Below are 27,903 nucleotides of genomic sequence, written 5' to 3'. Positions count from 1 at the left end.
CAACACAGCCCCTGGGGGTTGTTTATTGACTAAATAGGTCCATTATAAAAGGCCTCTGAGGAGGTCCACATTGGAGGGATGGAGAAGACAGGAAGCAGCATCCACAGAAAGGCCAGTGCCCACCAGCACAAGGCCGAGGTGAGGATCGCCGGTGAACAGCTCAGGTACGGATAGAGAGAGAAAGAGAGAGGGAGAGAGTGGCGTTTATCCTGACTCTGGAGTTTCTCTTTCACCCTGTGATTTTCATACAGATTCAGTCTCCTGGTCAAACTAGTCTTGCCAGTAGTTGATTAACCAAAGTGCATTCTCATAAAACATTGCAATACAACTGAGTTTTTCTTCTTTTGTTGTACAGAGTTTTCTTGACCACATTGTTGCCGTCACAATAAAATGTTTTTTCTTTCTGGGTGAAAGCATTGCATGTGTGAATAAAACTAAAAATGCTAAATATGCTGTTATTGAGTAAATGAAAGGGAAAAAAACTACAGCTCACAGTCTTCTAGTCTACAGAAACATAATGAGAGATAATAGCGACTAAAATGTGATCGAGTCTCGGTTAACTTCCACAACACCAGTGACTCCCCGGCTTCGCCTTCCCACAGGCTGCGGCTCCACGACTGCAAACTGATCAAGGATCGGCGCTATCACCTGCGCACCTACCCCAACTGCTTTGTGGCACAGGAACTGATCGATTGGCTGATTGCCCACAAGGAGGCGCCAGACCGCAGCTCAGCTGTACGTGTAATGCAGTTCCTGATGGACCATGACATTGTGCACCACGGTAGGAGGTTTGGCTGTCGACATTGCTGTGTCATCGATGTGTAACCAGCTGGTCGTGTAACAACAGTGAGGTTCTTACCAGATGCAGGCAAAATGTTTTTAAGAAACAAACTGTATTTCCATTAGAGGGAGCAAAATGAACAGAGTGGACTGGATTGGTGGTTTCAATCAAGACTCGTTCCTAGAGATATTCCGAGACTGTGACCTTGGCTGTCTATGTGCTACCTGTGGCAGCAGCAGCCTCCACGCAGAGAGAACTTCTCCTCAAAGCTACCAGTGCTGTTCGCTGCTGGAGCACCATGGGCAGGACTGTTGTGCGGTGCGCAGTGCCAACGCCGGCACCACAGAGCACAAGAGCATGTCAGAGGGTGTGAACTTCTGATTTGGAGTTTTGTATAACTTCCTGAATGGCAGAGAGGCCTCGAAGTTCTGGAATGGAGAAAGTAGGGAGCATATTCCCATTTAGCATTTAATTCATTGACATTTCATACATGAGATGGTGACTCTGTCTTTTTTCCCATTGTGCAGGAAAGAAGTCAGTAGATTTAAATGATTCATTGCATTAGTCATTTTATTATATAAAGAGCCACCATCACAGAGTTGGTTGGTTGAAACAAAGCCTTGGTCTGGGTTTATACATTCTGGATCTGAACTTTCCACCTTGTCTGTAATGGATTACTTTTGTGAGTAACTTCCCCAACACTGCGCACTATAACCTACACCAGACATGTCACAATTCCCAAAATACCAAGAGAAACATCTTCATACACATCAGTTTTGTATATAAATTGACCTCCAGCACTCCACAGCACAAAAGAGAGTAAAGGACAATGACATAAGTATGAAACAAAATGGAGCATGAAAACTGGAGTTCATTGAAGCTTTCTGTCACATTACATGTTGTCACAAACTGAGACTAAATCAGAGTAAGAAAAACTATAGGTACTGTATGTAGCTGCAGGTTCCAGATGTGATCCCCTGTCTCCAGATGTGTTCCCCTGTCTTTGGGGGCCCTTCCAACATATTATCCATCATTGTCATGCTTCTCCCTTCTAGTTTGTGACAAGCAATCAACGTTTAAGGATGCCAAACTGCTGTACCGATTCCGGAAGGACGACGGAACCTTCCCCTTCAACATGGAGATGAAGGTCTTCATGCGCGGCCAAAGGCTTTATGAGCAGTGAGAGCTCATTCCAATTCCCTTGGTGGCTTGGCAAACCTGTAGTGAGAGGAGGGAGTATTCTGCTTTGGGTTAATTCACATCTCGTCTCGTTAATTGGAGAGTTAAACCAAATGATGCCTGGTAATGAGCATCAAAAATACAAACAAGTGCCCTGTCATCTGTGGTTGAATTTTTTGTAAATATATTTTCAATTATTCCAATCACTATTTCTATTGAGGGTCACATGGATAAATACTTTTGCTAAATATATATTAAGATATGGGTAGCATAGTGGCTCAGTGGGTAACTGTTGATTTCCACCTCCAGGGTTGTGGACTAAAATTTTACCTCCAGCTACCTTTTCATGTTCTCCCCATGAGTCCAACGTCATGAAATTACATTAAGAAATGTATCTACATTGTCTGTAGTGTATGAATATAGGCGCTGGGCTAGGGATTTGCATCCTGCATAGGGTGGACCTCTGCCTTGTGCTAGATGCCTCTGGGGATATGCAATGGACTCACTTCTGGCCTGTACTGGACAGGCAGTTGATAGTCAGCAGGGTGTGTGTTATATGATCCTATGGTATCTAATGTGCAAATTTGTTTTACAAATTACACAACATACAAAATGCATGTAGTATAGTTCCTACTGTGTGCAATACAGTTGAGGGGGGGCAGGATTGTTCTAAGGGTCCCTGAATGACTGGTAAACATTTGAGTCTATGTATATGTTATAGTAACATGATCACTCACTCAGTGTGTGTGTGGATACTTTTCCATAGCCTGGTCTCTGGGAAGAACTCCATCTTGCAACAGCAGGTAGAGCAGGGCGGGGTCAACCGGCGTGTCTTTGCTGGATGCCAGCTGATTGACTGGCTGCTGCAGAACGGGGAGGCTGACTGCCGGCGTCAGGGCATAGAATTGTGCCGCGCCCTGCTGGAGCATGGTATCATCCAGCACGGTAAGCGCCCCCCCCCCCCCCAACCCTCGCAGGCGGTAGAAGTAGCCGTGACGATGTTGAATGAATGCGGCCCCTGGCGCTCTATGCCATGTGGCTAATCCCAGTGGCCAACCCGTACATCCAACAGGGCTTCAATTCCTCAGTCGTCAGGAATGAGCAATGACAGGTACCCTTTCAGCTCGAGTCTCTCCCTCTCTCAGCTGAGTTGTCTCTCTCTGTCTCTCCCTCCACAGTGGAGAAGAAACATCACTTCTTTGACAGTCCCCTGCTCTACCGGTTCTGCATCAACTTCCGCCGACAGCGAAGGCTTGCCGAGTTGCTGAGTGAGGGTGGGGCAGGGGAGGCGTCACCAGCGGAGAATGACCCCCTCGACAGCCCCTTTGTCCTGCGCAAAACGCCTCCAGAGGAGGAGAAATCCAGCTTCTTGTCTGGTACGCCCTCCCACCTCCACATATACATCAACAGATACTTTTTACATAAAGACAAATACTCACTTAAATACAACAGAACATGACACATCACAGTATTTTGCTTATTAACAGTTTGTGCTTATATACTGTGCGAATCCAAAAGACTTGTTTGCGTGTTTGTGTGTGATCCTTTCTACAGTGCAACCCAGTAAGGAGATCAGGGTAACATCTACTGTCCATCGGGGGGGAGTGACCTCGCAGCAGATGACTCAGGATGGGTATTTCCCCCCCTCCCCACTGCTCCCCCTTCCTCTCACCAGGTGCAATCCCAAATCAGGTCAGCAGCTCCTGCCGGGAGAGAAACAGTGTACACTGGGACAGGTCTGGGCACAGCTGGCGCCCTCTGTATTTTACTGTCATGGTCAGTGCCAGGCTTCGTCATGGCAGGGAATTAGCAAAGGGAGAGGCAAAAAAAAAAGAAGCTTTGGCACGTTCAAGTTCAGACCAGAGTTTCATTAAGGCATACTGAAGAAGTTGCACTTGCAGATGGGGGCTCAGTGTTCCAGTACAGACTGGTGTCTGCTCACTGCACTGGTCTAAACATGCTGGGATATTGTATCAGGCTGTACCCCCTCGCCACCCTGTCTCCTCTGATAAAAATCACTACCTCCAGTTCATAAACACTCATTTCATATTGTTCTACTGATGGTCCTCATGACTCACTTCCTCGTGATGCAAGAAGCTCTTCCTGTCTCGATTGACTCTCTCTCTCTCTCTGGGTGCCCTTGATTGACAGTTCTGAAGAGGAGCGTAACCCGTGAGGAGCTCATGTGTCCTGGCGCGCCCTTTGTTAGGAAGGTTCTAACGGTGAGCGACAATGCCCAAGTGCATGTGAGTGCATGGGAAGCCTACTCTCTCACTCACTGCTTCAGTATTATGTTTTGTTTGGATCTATCATTGAAGAGTTCGGCTTATCTTTATGAGGAACATTTTTGAGAAAATGTCTCTATAAGAATGTTAACCCCTAAGACAGAGATGGAATTGTCTATCCATCTTAAAACAAACATAGTATATGGTCATGAAAAGGCAACAGAACTCACACAATTGGATGTGATGGGAAAGTTTTATGGTAACATTTTCTATGAAAGAAATGTCTACAAGAATCTATGAATACATTCATAACACATTATAATGCATTCATAAAGCATTATAAACATGGCTATAAATATTTATTAAAAGGCATAACATATTATAGCCATGTGTATTATGCATTATGAATGCTTTTTGACGCTCTCATCTATGGGCACTTTAAATATAGCAATGTGATTGCATTATAATAAATAATGAGGTATTTATAAAACATAAAAGGAGTTCATAAATTTCTCACAAACCTGCCTTCATGTGATTTAAATGGCAAAGATTGTCTCGGTTCTCAAAGTACCAAAAGTATGGTGCCTGGCGCAGTGGAAAAGTGCACTAAATGATGCACTAAAGATACCTTCATGATGCAGTACAAAGCATCCTTAATGCTTATACCAACCGTTATGACGCATTATAAAGTACCTATGGTGCATTATAGATAAGAGCTTCATTGGCACTTATGAAGTATTATAATCAACACTATAATGCCTTATGACTGTCAATAGAAAATACTGTAATGCTTTATTAATTCTTATACTGACCATTATAAATCATTATGAAGGTGTATACAATACATTATAAATGACAGATTTACGTGAAGTCTTATGAGTTTTCTTTATACCAAAAATTTGCATTTGTCATCTGTACCGGAATGGGATTAGTGATCATTCATCACGCTAAAATTCAATCATCGTGAATTCTGCACAGAAGATGATTTGTGGCAGTATCAGTGAGTAGCAGCATCGGTGCGTCTGTGTGTGACTGCAAGTGTGTCTATCTGTAGGTGGTGGGCGACGCTGTGGGCTGGGGATTTGTGGTGCGCGGATCGCCACCCTGTTACGTCCAGGCTGTGGAACCCGGAGGGCCCGCGGCCACCGGCGGGGTGAAGGTAACACTGCGCATGGGAGCGCCCACACAAGCAGGCAGAAGCACACTCGTGCGCACACACACATGGGCAATCAAAGGCTCATGGGCAGATGTGAGCGCGCACAGAAAATGAAAGACGGATACACACAAATGGGTACTGGCACATCTGGGCCACATACAGAATCGCTGACACAGACAAGTACACATGGGCCTGTGAACACTGTCAGTAAATTTGCTACACACATAGTACTGTGCAAAAGTCTTAAGCAGATCTTAAATGATCTTCATGCTGGTGTAAAACTATGATATTATGTCTGGTAAAATGTGCTAGCTTAATTTCGAAACCTCCCCTAGTCATCCATAGGCATATTAAGAAATCACAGGCCTCTGGCATGAACCTTTGAAACCCCCCCCCCCCACGGTATGCTTTGCACCAACAATTCCCCCCAGGCTGTCTGGAGTACCTGAGCATTTTATGCAAAATTGGTTGCTGTCTCCAAAAACGGGGAACTGACCCAAGAGGGAACTGAAGCGAATGTTAAATTGTTTTTTCGTTCTGTGTAAAAATATACCCAGATAAAGAGCTATAAACATGTTCTTTGACTGCCTAACACCTTTGCACAGTGCTGTATACAGACAAATAAATGGACACATACCTATACAGAGACGTGTTTTAAGGATGCGACAGGGGTCCTAAACGCCGATGTTGATGGCCTTCCTCAGGTGCGGCAGTTTATCAGCCAGGTGAATGGCCGCTGTGTCCTCCACCTTGACTACCGTGTCGTCACCAGGCTGGTCATGATGGGCCCGCGCACGGTTGTGCTGGAGGTGATGGAACCGCTGGACTGAACAGAGCCATCAGCCATAAATAAGAATCACATAAGAATGTCTTCAGGAACTTTCTCTTATAGTTTGTCATGTTCCATAGTAATGTTCTTGGGTGGTTATGGCTCCTGGATGTAGGTTTATTCCATTTTTTGACCCCCCCCCCCCCCCCCCCCCAAAAAAAAAACTTTCTCTTACAGTTTGTCATGTTCCATAGTAATGTTCTTGGGTGGTTATGGCTCCTGTCTCCCCGTGTCATTGAGGGGACCCAGACTTTCATTACTTGTCCTTGACAGATTCACTGCTTTGCCCTGCTTTCTTGGAAATAAACATCTGGCATGAAGATTTTAAGTTATGTTTGAGGATTATGGAAAACTGCGGATTATCAAACATCTGCCATTAATAAGAACAAGCTCTCTGCATCAATCGCTACACAGTGGATGGCAATGGGAAGCGGGCAATGGTGATAGACTGAGGAAATTGCGCCACCTAGTGTATCGTAATGGAAGACCAGAATGTTACACCCGTACCTGTGCCAATATCTAACTTTATTACAGCTTGTTTTCTGCAGATCAAGCAAACCGCAGTTAATGGCTTCTCTAAACTCAGAGAAAGGGGGGGGAAACATCAAACATCCGAAGTCAAGTGTCCAGTTACAAGATTCCTAATGCCATATTACTGTGTCGCTCGCAACTGTCACTGTGAACTAGCAAGCAGGTTAGATTTCTTATTAATAATCTTAATAATCCACACTGAACTGTGGTTTTATTTAAAGATATATGGTAAAATTGCCTAATATACAGAATTTATATTTCGTTTTGATTTGTATTAGAGGCAAGCAAATGCTTAAGCAACTGAAATATATAACAAAGTGTATTCAGAGTTCCCTACCTAAAGCAAGTACATTCGCTGAAGTAAATCACTTTGATATGTTTATATTGAATGAGGACCCGAGGGGACAAGCCTTTATTTATTAAACTCTGATAATCTGCAGATAGATAGATAGATAGATAGATAGATAGATAGATAGATAGATAGATAGATAGATAGATAGATAGATAGATAGATAGATAGATAGATAGATAGATAGATAGATAGATAGATAGATAGATAGATAGAATGCTGTAACATAGTTTGGATCAATAGATGGTGGTACGACAGAAATGTCATAGCTGTCTAACAATGACACGTGTACTTATTTGATAGGTATAGGAGTAGGAGCAGGGCCATAGGAAACGTGTACCCAACCCCCACATAGATGTAAATTACGGGGTTGTAACCCTCTCAATAATCAAAACTGGCTAATACAACCCTCACGTCATATGGGTGGAGACCTCAAACCCCCCAATGTTCAAACCAAAGTTACAGCCTTACCCCACCATCCCCATTATATAATTCTGCTTCTTGCGTCCATCCCAAAAAATACAAACCTTTGTATTCGAATTATTGTGTTCCCGCCCACAAAACCAAGCTCTCTCCTACACCCTTACCCTAGCCGTTCCGCAAAATTAAAAATCTCATAATAGCCGTTCATTTTCTTTTTTTTTAATACAAATCTGCTTGACACTGGCAGCGTGCCCACCACACACCTTGTGAACGTTACTCTTGGGTCTCTCATGGTTTTGTAGCATGTATGTTGCCTCCTATAATGCTAATTCTACGTAACTTGTGTATGCATTAGTAAATTGAATGGCAAAGAGCTTGAGTTTTGACAAAAAAAGACTTAAAATGTGTTCATTTTAAAATTTTGCTACATGTGTTCTGCAGATCCCAGTCCATGTTGTGTTTATTTTGAATCCAAACTGGACCTCTGTACCACCTTACAGTCTACTAGCTGTAAAATATTTCTTTACATTTTCATGTGTACATACTTGTAAATTATCTTGAAGTTATCTTGCATGTTATATGTCATACTGAAAAACACCCACCAAGACAAATTCCTTGTATAATACATTTGGCCAATAAAGATCTTTCCATTTCTGATTCTTAGGTCTGCTTTACATTTGAACAACTAAAGACAGTGAGCAGTCAAATCCAGTTCAACATATACTCCATTTACCTATTTGAATAACTCATATTCAGTATTCAATGATATTCATTATTCATTTAAATATTTTCAATAATATATAGCCATCCATCCATCTGTAACCTCTTGTCCTATTCAGGGTCCTGGGGGTACTGGAGCTAATCCCAGAAACTATGAGCACAAAGCAGGGAACCACCCAGGATGGGGCACCAATCCATCACAGGGAACACCCACACATGTACATCTATGGACAATTTGGTAACTCTAATTAGCCTCAGCATGTATCTAGCACTGTAGGAGGAAATCTGAGCACCCAGAGGAAACCCCACAATGACACGTACACATCTGCACTGTTGAAAGTGAAACTTGGTGCCTGAGCACAGGTTCAGTCCATTTACCCAGCAGCCCTGGAGCCTAGTGTCACTTGCTGTGACCTTTTTTTATACTTCAGAGATGTTTGTGTGTTGCAAAAAGTGTGATTGACATAGTTAGCAATATTGGGGAAAAAATTTGCTCTAGAGAAAAAAACTCTTAGGGAGGCCTAGCACAAAATATGGAATGTTGAACAAAGATGCAGTTCAGTGTGCTTTGCTTGGTGAGCACAATGTCAGATTTTTTACAGTTTTACTCACCATGTGTCCTGAGTGACACACCATTGAATCTAATTATTTTAAACACAAGCATATGTAGGGGGTCTCTGCTACCATCAGATCTGATGTGGTTTACAGAAAAGGATGGACCTACCATTTTCTAAGCACGTCCAATTCAATGGCCTTGCACTTGACCCACGGCTGAAACCCGGGATATGAAGAAAGCACGTGACACTTGGAAAGTAGTTCGGTTGAGCACAGCGCAATAATAAGCATAGCGCCACCCGGGGATGTTGTGAGGCAGTGTGCACATCCGATTCTTCGCCTAGGGAAGGCGCCAGCATAGAGACCCAAAACGCATGCGCGACAGTTTTTTCATATTGATTCACCACATCGGACTCACGACCAATACGCCCCCTATTGGACATCGGAGGGTGCAGTTCGGTTTCCCCTCTCCCTAAAACTGCTGCTGCCTCCCTTTATTTGACAAACCGACGGAATCTGAATTTAAGGATATCGTTGTACCTTCGCGGGTCAGGTAAATACCAAGTTTATGTAGTATAAAACTCCTAAAACGACGTTTCCCTTAATCAAGTGGTCTCTCTGTGGGCACAATGACTTTCTTATGCTAATCAAACGCATATGTCACTTCCGCTCTTTTTCATACGCCATTTTGGACTGGGCAGGTTCTTGACTGGGGGGTATTGTCTGTAGAAGAGGAGGGAGAAAAGTATTAGTGATTGTAAATTATCATAGTGTGGATCAGATTCAATTTTGTACCAAACCTGGTAAAATTGGCGCAACACTGGGCACTGCACTACCGCTCATTTCTCTTGTACCATCAGTAAACTTGGCTATTCAGCTACGCACTATCTAGATGTGTGACAGCAGCACTTCATCGCCGGCAGCCGAAAAGGGAGAGAGAAGGACAGCAGTAAGCCCCGGGACGGACAGCAAAGGGAGTTTAGTCCATTCTGTCGGTCCGGTGTGGGCACCTGAACGTCTCCCAGTAAAGCGACTCGTCTCGGCTGCCCAGTGAGGAAGAGGAGGGAGGACGACGGTCGCCCCTTTGTCTTCGCCGCGGGTTCAGTTTAACGTTAACTAGCTACAGATCGCCTCAAGTGTGGAGTAGCTAGCCGCCTGATTTTACTCAAGCAGGTAAAGCCAACTAGCTAGCCGGCTAACGGGCTGATAAAACAAGTGTTGACAGTTAGCCGGCTAACTGTGCCAGCGCAGTACTTACTAATGCTGTCGATACATATGAAAGCTGTGAGCTTGCGGTCGCTTGTTTGTTTATTGGAGGACGATTCTTCAGAAGTTGTTGGACTGTCGCGATCAAGCCCCCTGGTAGTCTAGGTGAATATCCAGCCATGCCGCCTACTGAGCCACGAGCCTCAGGGTAACCAACTAGTTAGCTTAGCTGCTGCCAGCGCACCGCAGCCTCGTCCGGTAGTTTTAAGCCCCGACTCCGGCTTATAAACACACTGGTTCAGTTTGGGATGTTGCGGTATTTGTTTAGTTAACGCAGTAATCGTAGTTTATACATGGCCGCTATGAATGCCGTGCCTTGTAGTATCCGGAGATATACCGGTTAACTTATTCGATTATTTAATTAGCAGTTATTTTCTTTTACTAGTCATAATGTATATCGTAATTCCGAACGGTGTTTTTTTTATTGTCGTTTTGAGCTACCCACCGACGATCAATGAACTTAAATCTTAATGCTGTCATTGTTAACCGCCTAGCGTGATCGTGACGGGTACGTGTGCGGCTGGTTTGGACCATTCGGCCCCTTACCGCCGGTCTAACTGGCTTGGCCGTGCAGACCGTTCTGTGGAGTCCCACCATTAATGTTATCGCGAAACTCCAGCGCGGGGGGGGGGGGGGGATTTTATGCCATCTCTTTTTCGGATCGCCTTCGAGGCGATCCGGCCCGGCCGAGGTCCCGCAAAGCGCCCCGTTCGCGCTTTAATTAGCGGCCGCCGTGAGTTTTGGCCGTACTCTCGCGCAGGTGTTAGTGTCTGGCTAATTGGCTCGCGGTCGATGTGGCGAAGTGATGGGAGAGGCGCGTGCCGTGCCGACGCAACTCCGCCAGGTACAAGCGCGTCTTCAGACACGGTTGAAGTGCTCGGGAAAAAGCAATGAATGGGAAGCAGTCTGACACACGCGCATCTGGCTTGAGGGGATGATTATTAGCCGTTATCCTAAAAATGCTGCTTCCTTGCCAGATATATATATATATTTTTTTAATCTACCTTCTCTTCACGGATGTCGTTCATTTATCCAGCGAATCTGGAATTTTCGGCGGTGAATTTCTGTGGTTAACCTCTCCCCCCTAGTTTTGGTACCCGTTTGTATATGGATGTGTGGGTGGACGGGGTTGCTGAGTTTTTGTAGAAGATGACAGCGAAAGCCGGCCGTCACGAAAAGAGTGTCGTCTGCAAGGAAAAAAAAACAACCGCGTAATTTTAAAAGCTCGATCCAAAGTGTGTATAACGACAGCCTCCCCCCAATTACGTAGTTTTAGTGCAAATTAAATACAAAAAGTCGTTATTACGGACTATGTGGGGCGTGCTGAACCAGCGACCCTTAAGCGAAGCGGACTATACCCAGCCCCCACCGCCAGAGGAAAAAGAAAGGGAAAAAATTGCAATGCAGACATGTTGGGCGCCGCTGCAGACTCAATAGGAGGCGCCATTCCGTGATCATGGGGGCTGGGCCGCAGTTGCGGAGCTGGGAGTCTTACATAATCGGAAGGCCGAGGGCGCTCTCTAGCGCCATCTACCAGCAATGGGGGAAAGTGGGCTGACGAGCGAGGCTGGAAGGGCACTGGAGCTCCTCGTGGCTGCATGCACCACAGGCGGTGGGACTGCTGGTATAACCATAGCCATGTCCGATGGGGAACATGGGACATTATTCGCTGTGGTCATTTGAGTTTCAAAGTTGGATTCAACATGCCGGAACTACAAATCGTATTGTTGTATATTGCCACTGTGGTTTTTAAAAGGGACACATATTTTAAGCAAGGGGGGTTAGTTATGCAGTTTATTGTGGAAAATTAATAGGGAATTAATAATGAATTGGTGTTAAGACAATTTCTTCTGTCATCCAGACCAGGGTTTATGGTTCAGTGGGTAGTACCATTGGCTCACACCTATAAGGTGGGGGTTCAAATCCCACTTCTGATTCCTATTTGGAGTTTGCATGTTCTCTTTGCAACAATAGGGGTTTCCTCTGGGAACTCCTGTTTTGTCCTGTGATCCATGTGGTATTTCCAGAATGCCAATAGGGTGTGTTTGTGTCTGCATGCATGTGGTGCCCTGTGATGGACTGACATCCCATGCAGGGTGTACCCCCACATTGTATCCTGTTATGCATGGGATAGGCTCCAAACCCCCTACATGACCCTGATCTGGATAAGCATTTGAATGTCAGATGGGTTTTAAGGTTTTAAAGACTTCTGTAAGAAGGGCAATTTCTCAGACTGTAGAGCCCACTTGCTGTAGGTGGGTGGTGAGAGAAAGACAGATAGGCAGAGAGGGAGAGAGAGCAGTAAAGGTTCTGGTGGAAACAAAGGCTGAGTGATGCAGAGAGATGGAGGGCAGCAGGCAGGTGAAGATGCATGGGAGGACATGGATTAAGGAGAACATGATGGAGATGGGCAGACAAAGCTGCAATTGCTTTAACCACAGTTTATTTTTTAAAAAACATTGGGGGTTTTGTGGATAAAAATTTGGGTGTTTGTCTTGGGGGTGGCCATGCTGTCAGAAATATTTAAAATGTTCCAATTAGCTATTCAGATGTGTAAAATACGGATTATCCAAAGAATACGTCTTCTAGATTGTCCATCAAGCAGCTAAGTAATAAAGGTGTTGGTAATACACCTTTATTAAAAGGTGTTGGGATAACTGACCCTGCAGGAGACCCCATCTTAACTTGCTGCTGCCTTTATGTCAGTTTAACAGTAGTGTGAAAGCCGGCTTCTCCAGTGTTCAAACTGACAGAGCTGTGCTGCCGGTCCAGTGGCAGTACCATCATCATCCAGGCTCACTACTTGTGCAAGTAATGTTTGAGGGATTGTTTTTAATCATTGTTTACATCATGTGTTAAGTGGTATGCAAGTTATTGTCTGGTGGAATAAGTTGTTTTAGAACTGTAGTACTGAGTGCACAAGAAATGTCATTCATAAAACTAAATACTTTAGAGAGAATAGAAGCTTGCATCTTAATGCTGGAAGATGTGCAGTTCGTCCTTCAAACCAGGGAATGTATCTGAACTGCACAATGTGAATGTGGAGTAGCCTGCAATGGTTATTCCATGGGCAAATCAGTTTTTCTAATGGAGAATTTTTCAGTTTTGGTCCTTGACACATGTGGGTGTTGGTTTTGTCAGATCAACCACAACCCACTTTCCATGCATAATTTTTTACATGCAGTACAAATGTTTTCATTCCTAAATGTATTTGGTGGGTTTTGTATTAGCCTCATTAGAATTTTGACTAAATTATTATAATAATTGTTATATGTAATATTCACCTAATATATGAATTATAACCTATTCCTTTCAATTAGGCGGCAAAGATTTGAAATCAGTGCTACAAAAGCATCAAGCTAAATGTTCTTTAGTAAGGAGGAAAAATTCATAGTTCTGAATGTCACAGAACATACAATTCTGAGCATTGATTTGAGCTGCTTAGGTAGCTTGATGTTTTTGAACTGCAAGAAAATATACTAGCTTGAATGCAAATAGCCTGTATGCCGTTTTTCTGGGCTAGATTTTACCTAGCCACCATTTGAGTTGGCACTTTTTGTTCGGAGTCTTAATAGTGATGAAATTCGCCATGTTCTGTTGTGGTTGACAGGTACGTGACATCATTTTCTTTTTTCCTGCCAGATAGGAAGCATGTTTCAGCTCCCTGTAAACAACCTCTATAGTTTACGGAAAGCCAGGAAAAATGTGAAGAAGGTTCTGAGCGATATCGGCTTGGAATACTGCAAGGACCACGTAGAGGTACTGTCCCTTTTGTGTTGCATCCCTTTGAATTTTGGATTAAAAATTCTTTTGACGTTTGCTCTTTCAATCAGTTGCTCCAGCAGCATATATTTTCATATACGTCCACTTAAACGTGTTCACTACTGTCCTTTACTCCCTTTGTAATAGGACTTCAAGGAGTTTGGTCCCAATGACTTCTACGTCAAAAACACCACCTGGGATGACCTGTGCATGTGGGATCCATCATTAACTAAAGCACAGGTATGTCACATGCTGGTAGGGTTTTGATCCTACCAAGGTGATTGGCTGACGCACACAGTGCATTCTCTATGCATGTGCCGAGACTCTCATCACCATGTCAGTGTCCTACTGGAATGCATGCTCTGTCGCAGCCATCCCCATTGCTTTAAAGGGACCCTATTATGCTCATTTTCACTCTTAATAATTTTATTTTTGGGGACTACTGGAATAGATTTACATGCTTCAGTGTTCTAAAAACACATTATTTTTCTCATATTGTACATCTCTGTTCACTCTGTCTAAAACGCTCTGTTAGAGCTTTAAGCCGTACCTTTGATGAGCCCTGTGTGCTCTGTTTGGTCAGCTTGCCCTACACTTTCCACCCCTGTCTTGCAGTCTTGCAATCTTGCAGGTAGGCAGCCAATAAGGATTGTGTTACGAGGTGACCTCACCATGTCACAGAAGTAAGGGCTGGAATTCCAGTGAGGTGTATCAGGCAGATTAGAGAAGTGTGGCTTCTGTAGCGAAAGATTCTCCCTTTGGTGTGTACTTTGGGCCTTAAGGCTTTGCAGGCCGTTTACATTGACATAAAGCTATATAACGGGCTAATGGAAAGGGAGAAACTGGAAAAGCATAATATGGCACCTTTAAAGTTCATTCAGTCTTGCATGGGGCTGCAGGAATCTAGAATACACTTTCACATATGTGTGATCTGGGGCATTATGTTTACCAACTTTCCAAAACAAACCTGTGAAGGGCAGGCCTGAAGCATGTTGTTACTTCCTATTGTGATGCTTCACCCCTTATGAGTTCCATGTATCTGACATCTGTCCAGTTCTGCACAGCTGCATGTTTACCACATTGCTCTCTGATCCGAATGACGAATCTAAGTGTTATTGCTGTAGATGGACACTTGAGGGCCGCGGGGCTCCCTCGAGTTCACTCAAACCTGCTAATCCTCTGCTCTGTCCACAGGAGTACAGGTCGAAGCCCTTCTGGTGTTCCGGTTGTTCCTTCTCTTCGAAGTTCTTCTCGGCCTACAAGAGCCATTTCCGCAATGTGCACAGCGAGGACTTCGAGAGCCGCATCCTGCTCAATTGCCCCTACTGCACCTTCTATGGGAACAAGGCGACACTGGAGACACACATCCGGCTGTTCCATGTGCCCAGCAATGCAGTACGCCAGGCTGGTGGAGCCGCAGCAGCGGGCTCGAAGGAGGCGGGCCGGCTGGACGGCAGCAGCCCCAAGCCACGATCTGGTGACAGCGTGGAGCAGGCCGTGTACTACTGCAAGAAATGCACGTACCGCGACCCACTCTACAATGTGGTGCGCAAACACATCTACCGGGAGCACTTCCAGCATGTGGCAGCACCCTACGTCTCGAAAGCCTCAGAGAAGTCCGTCAACGGCGGGACGTCAGCTTCATCCGCGGCAACTTCCCGCGACACCGACGCTATCCACTGCAAACGCTGCCTGTTCATACCGCGCACGTACGAGGCCCTGGTGCAACATGTCATTGAGGACCATGAGCGTATCGGCTACCAGGTGACGGCTATGATCGGCCACACCAGCGTGGTTGTGCCACGTGCACAGCCTCTGATGATGATCTCCCCAAAAACCCAGGACAAGAGCATCCTGGGGGTGTCGCCCAAGGGCACTGTGGTGACCACTGGTGTTCGCACCCTCACCACGCAGCAGCTGAGCCGGCTGTCGCTGCCTAAGACTGGGCTGCTGTCGGCCGTGCCCCTGAAGCCAGGCCAGTTTGGTATAAAGGGGTCCACGGCACAGGCCTTCTCGGTTGGGCAACAGGTGCGCATCACCCTTCCAGGTAACACACAGGTGACCATCCCGCAGCAGTCACACACCATCCGGCAGAACACAAGTGCGCAGGGAGGCCAGGGGGCGGCCCGTACAGGTGTCCAGGCGGGGGCAGGCTCTTCCTCAACGACCCCGTCATCCGCCCTCTCGTCCACACTGAAGACCGTGCCACTAGCCTCGCGGGTACAGGCGGCTGCCGCCACAGTGACCTCAGTAAGCCCCGGCAAGAAGGCGGGCAGCGGCGGCAGCTCCTTGCTGGGCACGTCCTACACGCAGAAGTGGAAGATCTGCACCATCTGCAATGAGCTGTTCCCCGAGAACGTGTACAGCGCGCACTTCGAGAAGGAGCACAAGGCAGAGAAGGTACGTGCCGTGGCCAACTACATCATGAAGATCCACAACTTCACCAGCAAGTGTCTCCACTGCAACCGCTACCTGCCCAGTGACACGCTGCTTAACCACATGCTGATCCACGGCCTGTCCTGCCCGCACTGCCGCAACGTCTTCCACGACGTAGAGAAGCTGGTGGCGCACACGCGTACCGCACATTCGGATGAGGCTGCGGGACCCCGCAATGACTCGCCACTCACCTTCGACCTCACGCTGCAGCACGGCAACCCCAAAAACGTCCAGCTGATCGTCACCACCTACAATATGAGGGACGCACCTGAGGAGTCAGTGGCCTTCCACGCGCAGAATAATTTCTCTTCTGCTGCACAAGGCAAAAAGGTGGCGCCCAAGATCCCAGAGGGGCCACCCAATGCATTGGCAAAGAGCGTGCCCCAGGCCGCCGTACCCTACAAGAAAGACGTGGGCAAGACGCTATGCCCCCTCTGCTTTTCCATCCTGAAGGGCCCCATCTCGGATGCACTGGCGCATCACCTGCGTGAGCGCCACCAGGTCATACAGACGGTGCACCCAGTGGAGAAGAAGCTCACCTACAAGTGCATCCACTGCCTGGGCGTCTACACTAGCAACATGACGGCATCCACCATCACATTGCACTTAGTGCACTGCCGTGGCGTGGGAAAGACACAGAACGGGCCGGAGCCCCGGCCTTCAGGCACACCCCTGGCCCCCCTGAAACGCGAACCCGAGCCTGCGGACTCGCCTCCCACCAAGAGGCTCAAGTCACAGGAGCCAGGGCACCGAACGCCTCCGGGGCCGACAGGGAAGACTGAAGAGCCCGTCGTCTTGGCGCTGGACCCCAAGGGCCATGAGGATGCATCGTACGAAACACGCAAGGCCTTCCTGACGTCTTACTTCAACCGTCAGCCGTACCCATCTCGCCGTGAGGTGGAGAAGCTGGCCGCCAGCTTGTGGCTGTGGAAATCGGATGTCGCCAGCCACTTTGCCAACCGGCGGCGGACGTGCCTGCAGGACTGCGAGAGGAGGGGGCAGGTCGTGCTGCTGGGCTTCAGCGTAAGCCAGCTCAGCCGTGTCCAGCACGAGCTGGACCTTGAGCCTAAGGTGGTTCCAGAGAATGCCGGCAAGAATAAGAGTCGGACATCCAAGGTGATCATCGGCCGCTCCGCAGAGGTGCTTAGCCGCTGGCGTCGGCAGAGGGCTGCAGGAGGCGGCCAGAGCCAGAGGAGGCTGGGGAACAGCGGGCCAAGCAGGACAATCAGAAGTGCCGCCAGGGCTCCTGAGAAAGTATCAGAACCCATTGCCGTGGATTCTGACAGCGGGCCGGAAGCGGAAGTCGGCACCGGGATTAAAAACACCAGGGCTAACGAGAGGAGGGCATTAGAGCTTGGTGAAAAGGAGACACCCCCCAGGAGAGACACTCCATGCACCGACGGGCCCACCCGGGGGGTAGCGGAGGAGAAGGGAGGCCTTGCTGATACAGTAGCAGGTTCACCGGAACATCCTCACTGCACGGGTCAGACGCCAGCGAGCCACAGCGAGAACGGTTATGGGGACGAGCAGCCGGAGAGAAGCTCTGAGGGCCCGGAGGAGGACAGAGAGATTGTGGGCAGCAGCCGCTCCCCCTCCCCAGCGTGGCAGGACCAGCGCAGCCCGGGACACGAGATGTCCAAAGAGGGCGGGGCTGGGGGAGCAGAACCAGTGTCTGGACTGCGGACTGCGGGCGTGGAGCTTGGCAGCCAGCAAGCATGAGACATGGACGTGCACACGGTCCGTCACACGCACACGTCACTGCTTACCTCAGACTCAGAGCTACCCCACAGCGAACAGTCCGGAGTGGTGACCCAGGAGGCGGGAATGACAGCCTCCTGTTTACCCACAAGCCATCCTCAAGGAGAGGGAGACAAAGATTTTCTTTTTTTTGTATATGAAAGACAGTTTAGCTGCTTTTTTGTAATTTCCCACCGTGGCAAAACAAACAAAAGATTATAAGCTGCCATTTGTGCAGGAAATGCAGTGTTGAAGACTCGGTGGTACTTGGTTACGTCTTCAGTATACTTTACGTGTTCAGATGCTTACTCAATGATCATGATTTATTTGGCCGCAGAAAGCTGCGCAGGTAATGATGTTCTGAAAAAGGAAAGGAAAAGTGACAAACCCTAATTTCATAGTCGTACACAATACTGTAAATTTGTACAGTCTTTTAGACCAATTTTAGGAGACTTGGTTGCTATAGTCAGTGTATCCTTGCTATATTTGCTACTCTCTTCATGCACAAGTTAGGTCATAAGGTCTACCTTGGGGTCCCTCTTATGGATAGAAAGTGCTGTAATGTCTCTTCATTTGTTTATTCTTTTGTGACAAAACTATAGTATTTTGCATAAAATCTCCTATATAATCGTAAAATTGCAGATTAACAGTTGGCTATTTTTCCCCCCCTTCTCTTTGCTGTTAAAACTGCCCCCGCCTTCCCATTTTTCGATACAGTTCATCTTGCTAGCCTACGTTGAGTAGCCGTGTTGCTGCTCTCGTCGGCATTTTTGTAGTTCAGAGATTGATCTGGCCGACTTTACCTTTCTGAAAGGTTTCATTATTTTGTATGAGAATTTGCACCCGTTTTGTGGTGTGAGCGATTATCATTAATTATTACTCTGTACGGGATGTTAATTTGTGATCTGTCGTTATCCCCCCTCTTTGTGTCCCCTTTTCCTGAATAATTAAAGTGCTGTATTGTGGTTCACACCAGTGAGCACTTTAGGCTCCCCTTTATTTTGCACCCCCACCCCTGCTGCCCCCCCCCCCCCCCACACACACACACACACACACATACACACACACACACACACACACACACACACACCACACAGCGCTCCCTCAAAGCTGGTGTTTTTTTTTCTTTTCTTTTCTTTTGACCTTGTAGCAATGCATTTTCAGGGGGCGGGGCGGGGCACGGCAGTGTCCCTGGGTACTCATTGGACACACTGTAGCATGTTTGCCTCGGACCACTCAGGGAGTAGACCCCCCTCCTCCGGTGGACCAGGATGGTGCGCTGCTGCGATTCGAGACCCGACAGCCCTGACCTGTGAAGCAGCCGACCACAGGTTGACCTTAGTGCTGCAAGTATCTCAACAATTGGTTTTTATTTATGCTGAATACTATTTTTGTGTACTGTTATGTTGTGGAGGGGCATAAATAAACAATATAACAAAGAGAGCTTGCGTTTTAAAGTCTTAATTCCTGAAATGCACTGGAAGCGTTTCTAAAAATGCATACTACTGTGGAGCTTTGAATACTAAAGCTGGTGCTTGCTTATTCTGTGTGGTGCATTAATTTTAAAAGCTTGTCCATTGAATTAGATCCACGGATTGTGTTTGCACACCTTTGTCCGAAGCAGCTGACTCATCCCATTGTTTTTACTGAAGTGATTCAGATTAAAGGTGCTTGGTGGTCACACATAGCAGTCGGGTATTAGTTCTAATTTCTAACATAGTATATTTGAACTACAAACTTGTATGAGTTTGTCGTGCTTCACAGATTGGGCAGGTTGCACATTTTTAGACTTGCGTAGAATAGTTATAAAAATTTGGCTGTGGTGATTTTGTGCCGTCAGTGATGGCTTAAGTACCTCGCTACTGGAATTTCCCAGCTTCACCCTCTGCATTTTTTTTTTTCCAACCTCAGCAGCTATGATGCTGGGTGGCCTCATAATGTCTATGCTGGTAACAAATGGACTTCTGCTTCTACCCAAGCTGCTTCTTTCCAAAGTGGATTGAAACCTGCTACTTCCTGACTTTTGGACTCGACCTGCCACTAAAGTGCTTCCCCTTACAAATGTACTCCCTGATTTCCCATGCAAATAAGAAGTATTCTGACAGTGACACTGATCCGAGTGGGTCCTGCTAAAGACTGCGCTGGTTTAAGGTGTGTACCAAGATTTGCAGAAAACCTGCCTGAATATGACGAGGAACTCTGAGATTTAACCCTTTTAAGAGCCTAGTTGGGGGGCCCTGCAATGCAAACTTACATGGTTCCATGTGCATGACAAGGTTCTTCATAGGACTAATAGGAATTGTTTGCTGACATCCCATGGGCTATTTTGCCAATAACCAAATCATCGATGGAGCTGTATCACTCAAATTCGACCCTGTTCCTTTTCCTGAATCCAGCATTGTGTTAAACATATATAGATGGTAGTAGTGGGTTTCTGAATCGGAGGTGAGTCTGCACCCAGAGCAGGAGGCCTCTGTTTCTGTGCCTAGAGGGCGGGAATGGAACTGGCCACATCGCCTACAATCTTGAGCCTTTTGACTGTTTAAGCAGAGCCGGAAAACCTGTCCTGCTGTCCCCCAACCCCCTACTGCTCCATTTGTGAGGGCTGGTTAGAGATTTCTGTGGGGGTGGGGAGAGTGTGTGGAGGTAGGCCGCCAGACTGCTAGGCCTGGCCCGCTCCTGTCTGCAGTGTCGAGTGCAGCGCGCAATCCCAAAGGGGCCTGCTGTATGGGGGGGGGAGGGGGAGGTAGGCTCTCGCAGCACTGGGGGCTCCGCCATGGCGCACAGCTGCAGTCACTGCTGCCTTTTAGTTAGTGCCGTCATGATCGTTCTCCTGACCCCTCCTGGTATGTGCAGTGAACTGCATCCATACCACAGATCTTGAGATAGTTGTGCCGGTGACATTTTGGCCCATTATTCTTTGTGTTTTTGATTTCCCCCTACCCATGTGGTACAGTAAGTTAAGCTGACCCAGTTCTCCTGGGGTTTAAACCCACTACCTCCCAGTTACATATCCTGCACCCCCCTCCCCCCCCATTACTCTGTGAGAAGAAGTGTTCCGTGTTTCTTATGTACTCTTGGATTGAAGTTTGCATTTTTCTATTTTGTCCAGTAGGTGGCACATTTCCATATTGTGTGGTATATATGCGCACTAAAGTTCAATCGAATGTAGGGAGTTGTCTAGCAGATTGAGAGCATCATAATTAGAACCTGGACTGGAAAAAAACTTGGATATTTAATAGCTTCCTTCAAAGAGACCTTTCTATTCTAGGAAAAATACTTATCCACCAAATTCCACAGTTGGCACAAGTGAAAAGGGATAATGGTATGGGGTTGTTTTTCAGGAGTTGGGCTAGGCCCCTTAGCTTGGTGATGTGAGGTTTGCATGGAGCTGCTGGGCCATGGAAGCCCATTCTTTGGAACTCCTGCTGCACAGTTTCTGTGGTGGGGTTAATGCCAGAGGAGGTCTGGAACTCTGCAGTCATGCCTCACACTGAGTGGCCTTGCATTGCATTCTCAATTTCGTTGTCAAGTGACAATGACAATAAAGATAATCTTATACTCCATCTTACTAAAATAAATTGTTCATGATAAGTATAATCCCAGTAGTCTATTGTTACTGTTGCTTTGAATATAACACCAAAATAACGATAGAAAAGTTTAGCAAATGTAACTTAAGTAAAAATCAGTAAACTGGGGCAAGTATATTTATATAAGTATATTTATCTGTGGAGCTTTAAGTGATTTTTTTAAAATCTAAGTATTTTATTTATTTATTTATTTTTTAAAAGATACTATCTAAGTTTATTCACAGCCTATGCTGCGAAAGATTACACCATGCCGGTGCTTATCTGAACTTCAGTAATGAGGAGCAGCGGGGAGACGAATCGGGTGCGGTGTCGCGAGAACACGCGTCTGTAGAGAGGAATTGCGCGCACGCTGGAAAACGACGATGTCCAGAGATCAGTTTTCCCGCATGCGTATGGCAAGTCGCCGAGGGATGGAGCCGCGGGCATCGGTATCGCGCAGCGGAGTGTCGTGTAGAAAGCGCGTAGCGACAGCGGACTGCAGTGAGTCATGACGCACCTGTGCGCGCACCTGTTTGGATAAGATTCGGACCCCGCATAGGATTCTGAAGCGTAAGGTGGACGAGGGAGGGTAGAAATCAAATCTTACTGGGTCGTGGTAGTGAGAGATGAACAAAAACCGCCGTGTGGCGAATAATCAAGTTCTGAACACCGTGGAAGTAAAAAGCAAGGTAAGTCTTCACAGATTTTAATATGCTTTTACCGTCAAATACTTGTTCCCCCATGTTCCCGGAATTCTTATTTCGCCTTAGTTTGGAGCAGTACAACGTTTTTTAAACTATTATGTACAAAGATTTGTTCAGTTTTTGAGTTGATTTAGGTAATAATTATTTTCTTCCACCGCATGAAGTTTTATTTTCATGTATAATCCATTCAGAATCGCACACCGTATTTATTGAAGTTCAGAGTATGACTTAGGGTGGAGAAAGTGGTCTGTCTTCTTTGTGTCGGCAATTTGCGAGTTTCCCGATCAACAAGAATGTCTGTATTAACAGTAGTACGGGCAGTTTAAGCAGTAGGTGAGATATCATTTACGGAAGTTGCGTCCTGTTTTTATGTGAATGCATCTTATATAGATCATCAAGAGAAGTACTGTAGTAGGGCACAAAAGTACATTTTACTTTGACGCTGTAGCTGATATCCTTATCTAGCGCTACGTGCCTGACAGGGAACTGGAAGATAATAAGGGCGACAGTGTGACGTGTGAACTTCTAACCAGGAATGCTTGTATTTATGAGAGATCTGCTCGTGTACTTGAAGATGAAGTCGGTATTTTGATTTATCGCATAGAAATGTAAGAACCGCAAATTTACGTGTAGGCAGGTGGGGGGGGGGAGCTAAAGTGTCATGAGTCACATCCCGCTGCAATACTATCTAAATGGAAAGCAAAAGTACTGGGGAAAGGCGTGCACAGTATGCAGCTTATTACAACAAGCCACCGAGGTTCTTTAAAATAGCCTTATGAAAATGAGTTCGGAAAAAAAAACGTTTATATCAGAACAAACATTTGTTTAATCAAATGTTTCCGGCGTTTCAACTTCCTGGGAGAAAACGAGGGCTGTCGTCTGCAATTTTTTGTTTATTAGTTAAATGGAATTATAGAACATTTCCAGAAGGAAAAGAAAAACAGCAGGAAGGAAATTGTGATGATAATGAAGCCGTTTCAATATTTAGACATTAGACATAAAGGTTTTTATATTTTGTATATATGTATGTATGTATGTCACAAATTAAATAATGTCTTTTAATCATGGTTATTGGTTCAGATCGGGAATTTGCTTTACTTTAAGTTTTTTTTTCTTCATTTTGGCTTTTTGATTGTGGAAAATTAGGAATTACATGATTGTAACATTTTTCACTATCCATCCATCCATCCATCCATTCAGCTTCTAACCACTTATCTTGGTCAGGTTTACAGGGGGCAAATAGTCTATCCGGGGCAGCATAAGACTCAAGGCTGGAGTACACTTTGAATGGGATTTTAGTATTTAAAATGTGTGTCTGTCTTGTAATGGGTTGGCTCCCTGTTCTGGGTTATTCCTTACCTTGCACCTCCACAACCCTGCATAGGACAAGTAGGTACTGAAAATTGATAAATACAAATATATTTATCAATATATATTAATATAAAGTGTAATTTATACTATACATTAATCTACATTCAGTGACAGAGTGAAATTTAGATTTAAAAATTGGTGGATGATATTTTAGCTTTCTTTTTAATACAAACATAGCTCTCCATGGACACATACAGCATACACAGAATGTGAATGTTCTGAGGAATAGTTTGGCACCACATCCAGAAATAACAAAGAAAAATCTTAGGAACAGATCTTGATTCAGCAAAATAGAGTCAACATTCTGTATCCTTCTTATTGCCACACAAAAAGGTAGGTGGCTTTTGGATTTGACCCATAGGTGTGACAACTGGAGAAAGACATTGGTTCAAGACAGAAGATATTTGTAGCATGACTTAAACACACACATTTACAACTCGCACTAAGCTACAACTGCGAGTGTGGCTGTAATAAATGCAGTACGGCATACAGTGCAGTTTGTGAGCAACATTTGAATAATACATTTAAGTTATTTTCAGGTATATCTTGTTACACTTAAATTAAGCACCTTGTTTGAATTCGATACTTTTAACATTTTTTATTTTACTCTCCTTGTTAGTTTTCTGTTTCTGTGTTAGATTAAATCTTTCAGCATCAACTTCCATCTCCTTGAGAAGCAGGTGACAGGTCTGTTCCGCTTTCTTAGGTCATGACCCAGCTATGAATGTTGTGTCGTTCGAGAGCTCAGGTATCAGATAAGGAAAATGAGCCACCCTCGAAACTAGCAGCTCTTTGATGTATATAGTGGCAGAGAGACGCCCTGACCAACATGAACCATCTAGGACTTCCTTTGTACAATAATGCTGGCTTGTCTAGGAGCTTGTTACCTGAGGTGTAGTGACCCGCGTGGTGGTCTGGAGGGGCCCTTGGTGAGGACCACTGTCCCGTTTCCTGTTCATCATCTCCTTCGTCCCTCCTTATCCGTTTCAGTTTGGAGCTGAGTTCCGGCGGTTCTCCCTGGAGCGCTCGGCGCTGGGCCACTTCCATGAGTTCCTCGTGCTCTTGCAGCATGTGCACCTCATCCCCAACGAGGACTTGCTGGTGAAGTACGCCGACCCCCAGGGGCTTCTGCTGCCTATTAACAATGACGGCAATTACCACAAAGCCATTTCCTCTGCCCGACCTCTGCTGCGTTTATTCATACAGAGGACAGGTAAGGAATGGGGGGGGTCGCCCTGTGGCTTGTGATTTTTAAATTTTTTGTTTGGGAGGACAGGAGGAGTGTGAACTCTAATGCACGATGAATTAATAACTTCACTGTAGCAGATCATCAGTTCCCACGTTACAGTTTGCTGTTTAAGGCCTTACGCAGTAAAGGCATTGGGAGATCAAGGGATTTTTGGTGTTGTTCTTGGTGCCCATGAGCATGACTTGCACTCTTCCTATCCCCCCGGCTCCCTGACACGTGCTTTGTGCTCCTTCTGTCCTGGCTTTGACTCTGTCCACTTGTCGTGGTTGAGCTTTTTCAAACGTGCGGTTTACAGGAATTCAGACGAAGGTGCTTTAGGTAAATATTGAAGAGCAGCCCAGGGCATGTTTGCGTAGGGAGTGCTCCGCGCTCCGGCAGCTGATGCAAACGTCAGCGCCTGCCTGTCAAACAGCTGCTGCAGTTAACAAGGATGTTGATCCTCGGCATCCTCCCAACTCGGAGGTACCTCAGAGGTCTGCTGAATGGAAACTTCTCAGTAAAATGCTTGAATCACATATAAGGATATATGTGCAGTGTTATGAGAATATGCGTCCATAGAGAGGAGCTGCGCTCTGTGGACTATCTATCTGAACTAAATGCAATTTGGTACTATATACTAGTTTAGTCCTTTTTCATTCCAGTGGAGGGTCAATGAAAAAATATACTGTCTGTCTCTCTATCTATACACACACTCACACTCACTCACTCCCCAGGGTATGATAGTCCTTGTTACAATATGTCAACTCTACGATGGGTATGAGTATTCAGTAAATTACAGCTATTCAGCACTTGATTATAAAATAGGCTTTGTGTTAATGATTTTGCCCAAATGTAGGCTAATGTAAGTGTTCTAAACATATTTAAGGTAAGGTAGGGTAGTCTATGATTTTTGTTAGGATAAAATGCATTTCTGGCATTTGATATTTTCAGAACGTAACCCCAAAAAGACTGATCAGTGTCTTTGCTTGTATCCCACCTGTTCAAGTGACGTTAGCCATTTCGCCTGTCTTCTTCCCAAAACATTTTGCTTTCCTCTCCACTTTTACACTAAAACTGTTCGGTTGTCCATTACTTGTGGTGGTGATCACTTGTGGTTTTCTCACCTTGATAAAAAAAAATATTGATAAAAATTGAAGGGACTGGCAAGACTGCAAGACATGAGGGGTAATAAAAATAATATAGGAAACATATTACTCAGCCACGATTCCTGCTGTCTGGTCTATGTCAGATTGTAGTTTAGCTTTTACTATGCATGTAGCGCAAACTCAAAGTCAGGCCAGTATTGCTGTGAGTGGGATGAGGTAGATAATAGATGGTGGTGCAGGCAGCCATATCTCAGTTTGCATCAAATTGTGTGTCTCCCTGCAGAGGAAGCCAACCAGTACATGTTTGTCACGGACGCAACCACATGGAAGCAAAGGGCCCTGGCCACAGTGTTTTCACAGGGTCCAAAACTGCAGAAGCACGGTGTGGTCATTAGCCAGCCTTGGGACTTCCGGCCTGTGTCCTCAGTGGTGGATGTGAGCGTGTTGCCCGAGTGGATGCGGCGCGTCAGGCTGCATCGGCGTGGCTCCGACCGCCCACTGGGCTTCTACATCCGCGACGGCACCACCGTGCGACTCACCCCCCAGGGTCCCGAGAGGGTCCCAGGCGTGTTCATCTCGCGCGTGGTGCCGGGGGGCCTGGCCGAGAGCACCGGGCTGCTCGGCGTCAACGACGAGGTGCTGGAGGTCAACGGCGTTCCAGTGGCGGGCAAATCTCTCCACCAGGTGACCGACATGATGATCGCGAACAGCCACAACCTAATCGTGACGGTCATGCCCGCCAACCAGAGCTACAATGTGGTGCGGGCCCCTGCAGCCGGTTCCAGGAGGTCCCTTGGCACATATCAGAACTTCCTCCTTGAGGAGGAGGAAGATGAGAAGAGCGAGCTAGAGAAGGAGGGAGAGGAAAGTGAAGAGGAAGACTTGGTGGTGGAGGCAGGCTGGGGGTCGAGACCTGTCCCTCGCTATGAGTTGCATATGGGCCTGAAGCAGAGTGGGCCAGTGGGCCCCAGCAGCAGCCTGGGCTCCCTAAGCATATCAGACAGTGAGCAAGGAGAGTTAGAGGAAAGCAGTCTGGAGGAGGAGGGCACAGTCCTGACACTATAGTCAGACACGGACAGGCGGAAAACAAAAACTCTAATCCTGTCAACACAACTGTGAAGGTCACAATACTCATAATAATGCTCTCAGACCCTATACCACCAAAAACAATTCACCTGGGGGGGGTGAATGCACACCCTCCCCTCTCAAACTCATGTCTGATTTTAATCAAACTTGATCTTACTCCTCAAAATATATTTTATATTGTTTGGTGATACTGCTCTTGTTTTGAAATATCTAGTAATAACAGAAATCCTAGTTTTCAATACTAAACGATTGAATGATTCTGAATGAGAATGAAGTGATGAAAAGTTACCATCAGCTATTTTTAATAAAAAATTATTTTAATAATTTTACAAGCACTTCTATAATCACTAGCGTATAGCAAAACACTCTGCATGTTTTAGTGACAGTGTATAGACATCAAAACAAATCTTTCCATGTTCAACTGCCTGTTGATATTTAACAAATCAATTCAATTTTCATACAAAATCGAGAGGGCACTATTTAGAATGTATTAATTAGGTATACAAATGGATACCACTGTCTTGTGGCTTTTCATAACTATTCCTGATGCTATATCTTTACATTTTTCTCACTTAAATATTTTCAACAGAGCCTTGTTTTGTTTTTAATATTAATTATATTAATTATGATTTTAAGTCTTGTAAAGGAAACTGGGCATTCACCTGTGGCGGTTATTTTTATACATTTTTAGTAAAATTTCAAAACGCCAGGCTGTACCTTTTCAAATTTTCAGATTTTTGACCATGCAACACAAGCATAAACAATCAGGTCCGATGTTTCGTTTTCTTTTCGTTACTGACGAAGGCCTAATTCCGAATCTGGACCAGATTATTGTTTATGTAGTAATTTAAAGAGAATTGTTATGAGCAAACACCTGGTAGGACATAATG

The 27,903-nt window shown here is 45.7% G+C and overlaps 3 protein-coding genes and 1 long non-coding RNA gene across 10 annotated transcripts; 3 read left to right on the top strand and 1 right to left on the bottom strand.

The window, feature by feature from the left end:
- Positions 1 to 78: 78 nt before the first annotated feature.
- Positions 79 to 6,498, top strand: LOC111839835 (DEP domain-containing mTOR-interacting protein). 2 transcript variants are annotated; one of them, XM_023804105.2, is made up of 9 exons: positions 79 to 164; positions 603 to 781; positions 1,837 to 1,960; positions 2,727 to 2,905; positions 3,139 to 3,336; positions 3,515 to 3,652; positions 4,112 to 4,182; positions 5,240 to 5,344; positions 6,046 to 6,498. In XM_023804105.2, exons 1-9 carry the CDS (start codon positions 79 to 81, stop codon positions 6,169 to 6,171), a joined length of 1,206 nt encoding a protein of 401 aa, XP_023659873.1. In that variant the 3' UTR covers positions 6,172 to 6,498. The 2 variants fall into 2 exon arrangements, with proteins under 2 accessions (XP_023659873.1, XP_023659872.1); XM_023804104.2 differs by having other exon boundaries at positions 4,112 to 4,206.
- Positions 1,331 to 9,161, bottom strand: LOC111839838 (uncharacterized). Of its 2 annotated transcripts, none has more exons than XR_011992595.1 (5): positions 8,918 to 9,161; positions 6,346 to 6,465; positions 5,979 to 6,167; positions 2,698 to 3,663; positions 1,331 to 1,999 (listed from the first exon to the last, which is right to left on the bottom strand). It is a non-coding gene; the product is annotated as an uncharacterized lncRNA (long non-coding RNA). The 2 variants fall into 2 exon arrangements; XR_011992596.1 differs by having other exon boundaries at positions 6,346 to 6,461.
- Positions 9,162 to 9,165: 4 nt separating this feature from the next.
- On the top strand, positions 9,166 to 18,917 carry LOC111839834 (activity-dependent neuroprotector homeobox protein-like). Of its 5 annotated transcripts, none has more exons than XM_023804101.2 (4): positions 9,166 to 9,301; positions 13,657 to 13,773; positions 13,924 to 14,016; positions 14,971 to 18,917. In XM_023804101.2, the coding sequence occupies exons 2-4, from the start codon at positions 13,666 to 13,668 to the stop codon at positions 17,929 to 17,931; spliced, it is 3,162 nt and encodes a 1,053-aa protein (XP_023659869.2). In that variant the 5' UTR covers positions 9,166 to 9,301; positions 13,657 to 13,665; the 3' UTR covers positions 17,932 to 18,917. The 5 variants fall into 5 exon arrangements, with proteins under 5 accessions (XP_023659869.2, XP_023659870.2, XP_023659868.2 ...); XM_023804102.2 differs by lacking the exon at positions 9,166 to 9,301 and adding an exon at positions 9,435 to 9,921 and having other exon boundaries at positions 13,661 to 13,773; XM_023804100.2 differs by lacking the exon at positions 9,166 to 9,301 and adding an exon at positions 9,435 to 9,921.
- A 2,944-nt stretch (positions 18,918 to 21,861) lies between these two features.
- LOC111839837 (partitioning defective 6 homolog beta-like) lies at positions 21,862 to 27,337 on the top strand. Its single transcript, XM_023804106.2, has 3 exons — positions 21,862 to 22,207; positions 24,584 to 24,806; positions 26,211 to 27,337. The coding sequence occupies exons 1-3, from the start codon at positions 22,145 to 22,147 to the stop codon at positions 26,990 to 26,992; spliced, it is 1,068 nt and encodes a 355-aa protein (XP_023659874.1). The 5' UTR covers positions 21,862 to 22,144; the 3' UTR covers positions 26,993 to 27,337.
- Positions 27,338 to 27,903: the final 566 nt, after the last annotated feature.

This window comes from Paramormyrops kingsleyae, chromosome 8 (genome assembly GCF_048594095.1).
Source record: "Paramormyrops kingsleyae isolate MSU_618 chromosome 8, PKINGS_0.4, whole genome shotgun sequence".
Classification (NCBI taxonomy): Eukaryota; Metazoa; Chordata; class Actinopteri; order Osteoglossiformes; family Mormyridae; genus Paramormyrops; species Paramormyrops kingsleyae.
This window is presented reverse-complemented; position numbering and strand designations above follow the sequence as displayed.

What these genes read in the sequence shown, in the direction of transcription:
- LOC111839837 (XM_023804106.2), top strand. Translation starts at nt 22,145, where the DNA reads ATGAACAAAAACCGCCGTGTGGCGAATAATCAAGTTCTGAACACCGTG. An exon ending in CCGTGGAAGTAAAAAGCAAG is followed by an intron (nt 22,208 to 24,583) that starts GTAAGTCTTCAC and finishes TATCCGTTTCAG; the next exon opens with TTTGGAGCTGAGTTCCGGCG. An exon ending in TTTATTCATACAGAGGACAG is followed by an intron (nt 24,807 to 26,210) that starts GTAAGGAATGGG and finishes GTCTCCCTGCAG; the next exon opens with AGGAAGCCAACCAGTACATG.
- LOC111839835 (XM_023804104.2), top strand. Translation starts at nt 79, where the DNA reads ATGGAGAAGACAGGAAGCAGCATCCACAGAAAGGCCAGTGCCCACCAG. An exon ending in CCATGACATTGTGCACCACG is followed by an intron (nt 782 to 1,836) that starts GTAGGAGGTTTG and finishes TCTCCCTTCTAG; the next exon opens with TTTGTGACAAGCAATCAACG. An exon ending in GCGACAATGCCCAAGTGCAT is followed by an intron (nt 4,207 to 5,239) that starts GTGAGTGCATGG and finishes GTCTATCTGTAG; the next exon opens with GTGGTGGGCGACGCTGTGGG.
- LOC111839834 (XM_023804099.2), top strand. Translation starts at nt 10,820, where the DNA reads ATGGGAGAGGCGCGTGCCGTGCCGACGCAACTCCGCCAG. An exon ending in ACTGCAAGGACCACGTAGAG is followed by an intron (nt 13,774 to 13,923) that starts GTACTGTCCCTT and finishes CCTTTGTAATAG; the next exon opens with GACTTCAAGGAGTTTGGTCC. An exon ending in CATCATTAACTAAAGCACAG is followed by an intron (nt 14,017 to 14,970) that starts GTATGTCACATG and finishes CTCTGTCCACAG; the next exon opens with GAGTACAGGTCGAAGCCCTT.